At 37.9% G+C, this 4,569-nt stretch overlaps 1 protein-coding gene across 1 annotated transcript; it reads left to right on the forward strand.

Annotated features, from left to right (window-relative positions):
* The first annotated feature begins 2,277 nt into the window (after window positions 1-2,277).
* On the forward strand, window positions 2,278-4,569 carry LOC110800361 (amidophosphoribosyltransferase, chloroplastic-like). Its single transcript, XM_022005672.2, has one exon. It carries the CDS (start codon window positions 2,508-2,510, stop codon window positions 4,233-4,235), a length of 1,728 nt encoding a protein of 575 aa, XP_021861364.2. The 5' UTR covers window positions 2,278-2,507; the 3' UTR covers window positions 4,236-4,569.

Genomic DNA, 4,569 nt, shown 5'->3' on the forward strand with positions numbered 1-4,569 from the left:
TTGGTCTTGTGCGCATAAGGTGTACAATAAATTTATTGTACACCAAGATAACTTTTATGCATTTTTTTGTAACTTTAACCTATTTTTCTGTAACTTTTATATTATAAAATTAAAAAGTTGATAGATAAACATTTTAAAGGGTTAAAGCATTATTTTATACATTATTAGTGATTTTGAAGAAATAATTTTTATTCAAATGAAAAAATTTATCATTAAAAAATAGATAACTTTTACATATATAAATGTAACTTTTAAGCATTTTGAGTCAACTTTTACTCCGGTGTATAATATTTATTGTACACCCATTATAAATAGGAAATTTTGTCAGAAAGGACCTTTTAAAACCCAAAAATTGTGATAAAGGACCTTTTAAAAAAAAAGTTGTGAGAAAAGACCCAATTCAAATTTTTTGTTGTGAATAAGGACCAAAGGCCATTTTCCGGTGGTCAACGCCAATTATCCGGCGTTGACAGGCACGTGACTTGCACGTGATTCGTTTTTTAACAAAAAAAAAAAATCCTTCCAAATTACTCCCTTCCCTATTTCCTCAACTAACTAACTAATCTTTAAAAAAAAAAAAAAAACTGTAGCTTTTCTCTCTCCTCAAGCCACTGTGTTTTCCGCCATTTTCTTCCTCCTTGAATCCACAAATTGTTCTTTGCAGTTTAAACCAACCAAATTCCCGTAATCCTTTTGCTTGTCATGCCTTTTCGTGCAAGTTAATACTAAAAGCCCCAATTTTTTGCTCAAGTTTCCCCGATTTTTTTACTCTTGAAATTAGGGTTCTTAAGCTAATTAAGTTTTTGTTGATTCTGTTATACAGGATAATCCTGATAATAAATTATTGGGCTGCAAATTTGATTTTAAGAAAAAAGAAAAAGAAAGGGAGTGCCCATTTGGTCTTACCCACTTAATTAAAAAAAAATCCCTTGTCATCTTCGTCATCATCATCAACAAGATCTCACTCTTTTGTTCGATACAATCGATGCACAAAAGCTCCATATCTAACACTTCTGCACTCAAACTGCATTCATAATCTCCAACAATCAATCAACCAACCAGTACTTGTGTTTTCTCTCTCTCCAATGGCGGGTCTTCTCAAGCAATCCTCCATGGCTCCTCCTCCGTCCACCACACCATCATTTCTCATTCCTCTTCTCTCAAATATGAATCTCCCGGCTCCTTCAAACTCCTTCATAACAAGCTCCGCCACCACCACCAACGGAATACTCTTAGTCACGGTGTTTCCCGCTGCAGCGCGACTCTTATCTCCGCCACTAGGAGGTCTGCTCACCTTGAACTTCTTCATGTGTCCCCTAATTGGAGAATTGAATTGCCATTAAATGGTAGAGGAAGGAGAAGTAGCAGAGGAGAGAGAGAAAAACTTTTTTTTTAGGTTACTGGTAAGTTGAGGGAAATAAGGGGGGTGGAAATTTTCTATTAAAAAAATGGTTAAAAAACGAATCACGTGCAAGTCACGTGCCGGTCAACGCCGGAAAATTAGCGTTGACCACCGGAAAATGGCATTTGGTCCTTATTCACAACAAAAAATTTGAATTAGGCCCTTTCTCACAACTTTTTTTTTAAAAGGTCCTTTATCACAATTTTTAGATTATAAAAGGTCCTTTCTGACAAATTTTCCTTATAAATAAGAATTTGTGAAAATAAAGTACTCAGTATCTATTATTTGTAACTTTGTGTTTTGCACATTAAACTAACAAGATTTCAAAATGATATAAATAAGAAATTAAAAGAGGATTTTAAATGATAATGTTCGATACGAAGTACGCCTTGCTTTTTAAATTTTTTAACTTTTAAAACGAGTTTCTTATGAACTTTCCAATTTTTTGAAAGAAATAAGATATACGAAGTTCTTCTTAATATACCTTCAAAAAAAAAAAAGTTCTTCATAATATAGAAAAATAGATACTCCTCACAATGAAATTTATATTAACTATAATTGTACAATTAAATTATATTATAATAAAAAAAAAATCAAAAGATAATAATTTGAAAATGACAAAGAATTAAATAGCAATCATAGTCAATTCCCATTAAATCAAAATTTAACAAGCCCTACACATAAAAGATCAAAGAAAAGAAACTTTCAAATAAAAAAAAAAAATATTTCTTCTGCATTTTAAAGAGAGATACATTTTGACCGGCATAGGAGGGAGTATATATCAAAGAAAAGATAATATCGTAATGGGAAAAACCTAATTTGTTTCTTCTTAAAATCAAAACAATATCTAATTCCTTAATATCTCTTCCAAAATCGCAAGACGCGCAGCGTACACACATCATTTACCCGTTTTACCCCTCCCATTCATCCCAAAACGCAACGTTTAGCATAAATTCGAGTTCCCTCCTCTTCTGCCGTATGCCATTCGGTCACTCCTCTCTTATCTCGGTATCTCCCCCCTTCTCAAAACCATAATCCGCCATAACCAAATTCACCCCCATTGCTTCACTTTCTCCCACCCCCGGAAAACTTCAACCATCCTTCAATGGCGTCCATAGCTCTGCGCTCACCTTCTCTCAATAACACCACTTTTCTGTCTCCTCATCCTTCTTCTCTTTCTTCTAAAACCCTCTCAAAACCCCACTTTTCCCCTTTTCCTTCCCCCAATACCAACCTCAAAACCACCTCCATCAAATCATCTTCTTCTTCCAACATCAACCCCATATCCACCTTTTTCTCCCCGAAAAAACAACATCCAGATTCCGACGACTTCGTCGAATTCTCCGATGACAAGCCCCGTGAGGAGTGCGGCGTTGTTGGAATCTACGGAGACGCGGAAGCCTCACGTCTATGTTATCTCGCGCTGCACGCTCTCCAACACCGAGGGCAAGAGGGTGCCGGTATAGTCACCGTAAACGACGGTGTTTTGCAGAGTATTACCGGCGTTGGTTTAGTTTCCGAGGTTTTCAGCGAGTCGAAGCTTGACCAGTTACCGGGAAAATCAACAATTGGACATGTTCGTTACTCAACTGCTGGGTCCTCTATGCTTAAGAATGTGCAACCCTTTGTTGCCGGCTACCGGTTCGGGTCCGTCGGGGTTGCTCACAATGGTAATTTAGTTAATTATAAAAGTTTGAGGCAAATGCTGGAAGAAAACGGTTCGATTTTTAATACTAGTTCTGATACTGAAGTTGTTCTTCATTTGATTGCAATTTCAAAAGCTAGGCCCTTTTTTTTAAGAATTGTTGATGCTTGTGAACAGTTGCAGGGGGCTTATAGTATGGTATTTTTGACTGAGGATAAGCTTGTGGCGGTCCGAGACCCATACGGGTTTCGGCCTCTTGTTATGGGTAGGAGGAGTAATGGGGCTGTTGTTTTTGCTTCTGAAACTTGTGCACTTGATTTAATTGAGGCTACTTATGAGAGGGAAGTGTACCCTGGTGAGGTTTTGGTTGTGGATAAAGATGGGGTTCAGTCTTTGTGTCTGATGCCTCACCCTGAACCAAAACAGTGCATTTTCGAGCACATTTACTTTTCGTTACCAAATTCAATTGTGTTTGGGAGGTCTGTTTATGAGTCTAGGCGTGCGTTTGGGGAGCTTTTAGCTACCGAGACGCCTGTTGATTGTGATGTAGTTATTGCAGTGCCTGATTCTGGGGTTGTTGCTGCTCTTGGGTATGCTGAGAAAGCTGGTGTGCCTTTTCAACAGGGTTTGATTAGGTCCCATTATGTGGGCAGAACTTTTATCGAGCCTTCCCAGAGGATTAGGGACTTTGGTGTGAAGCTTAAGTTGGCGCCGGTTAAGGCTGTTTTGGAGGGGAAGAGGGTTGTGGTTGTTGATGATTCGATTGTTAGGGGAACCACATCATCGAAAATAGTTAGATTGCTCAAGGAGGCGGGTGCAAAGGAAGTACATATGAGGATTGCTAGCCCACCGATCATTGGTTCTTGCTATTATGGTGTGGATACTCCTAGCTCCGAGGAGCTTATCTCAAATAGGTTGAATGTGGAGCAAATAAAGGAGTTCATTGGGTGTGATTCGCTTGCGTTTTTAAATCTTGATAGTTTGAGGAAGTTGCTGGGTGGTGATTCACCCAACTTTTGCTATGCTTGTTTCTCAGGGAATTACCCTGTGGAGCCCAAGGAGGACAAAGTTAAGAGTATTGGTGATTTTGTTGACGATGGCTTGAGTGGAGTTATTGATTCCATTGATGGTGCTTGGGTTCAAGGACCTAGGTTTCGGAAAGCAGAGGAAACAGCTGGTTATTTATAGCCATTTCAGATAACAATTTGATGATGATGATGATTAGCAACTCCCTCCCCCGGCCACCCCAAAAAAAAACAAAAAAAGAATCCTCCCTCACCAACATGTTAGGAGTATACAGAAAACTGGATGTAGGGTCATCTAATTTGTGTTTGAAATAGAATGAAGAATGACTCGAAGATGCAGAAGAGTTGAAAAGACGGTTCTGAGAAGAAGTTTTTAATCATAAGGACTGTTGTTTTTAGTAATTTCTGCATTTCTACAGTTTTGATTTCTATATACTCTTGTACTCTTTGGTTCCATTATATACAAGGTTTCTTGAACTCATAACGTTTTATTTTGA

The sequence above is a fragment of the Spinacia oleracea genome, chromosome 1 (assembly GCF_020520425.1).
Source record: "Spinacia oleracea cultivar Varoflay chromosome 1, BTI_SOV_V1, whole genome shotgun sequence".
NCBI classification, from domain to species: Eukaryota; Viridiplantae; Streptophyta; class Magnoliopsida; order Caryophyllales; family Amaranthaceae; genus Spinacia; species Spinacia oleracea.

What these genes read in the sequence shown, in the direction of transcription:
- LOC110800361 (XM_022005672.2), top strand. Translation starts at nt 2,508, where the DNA reads ATGGCGTCCATAGCTCTGCGCTCACCTTCTCTCAATAACACCACTTTT.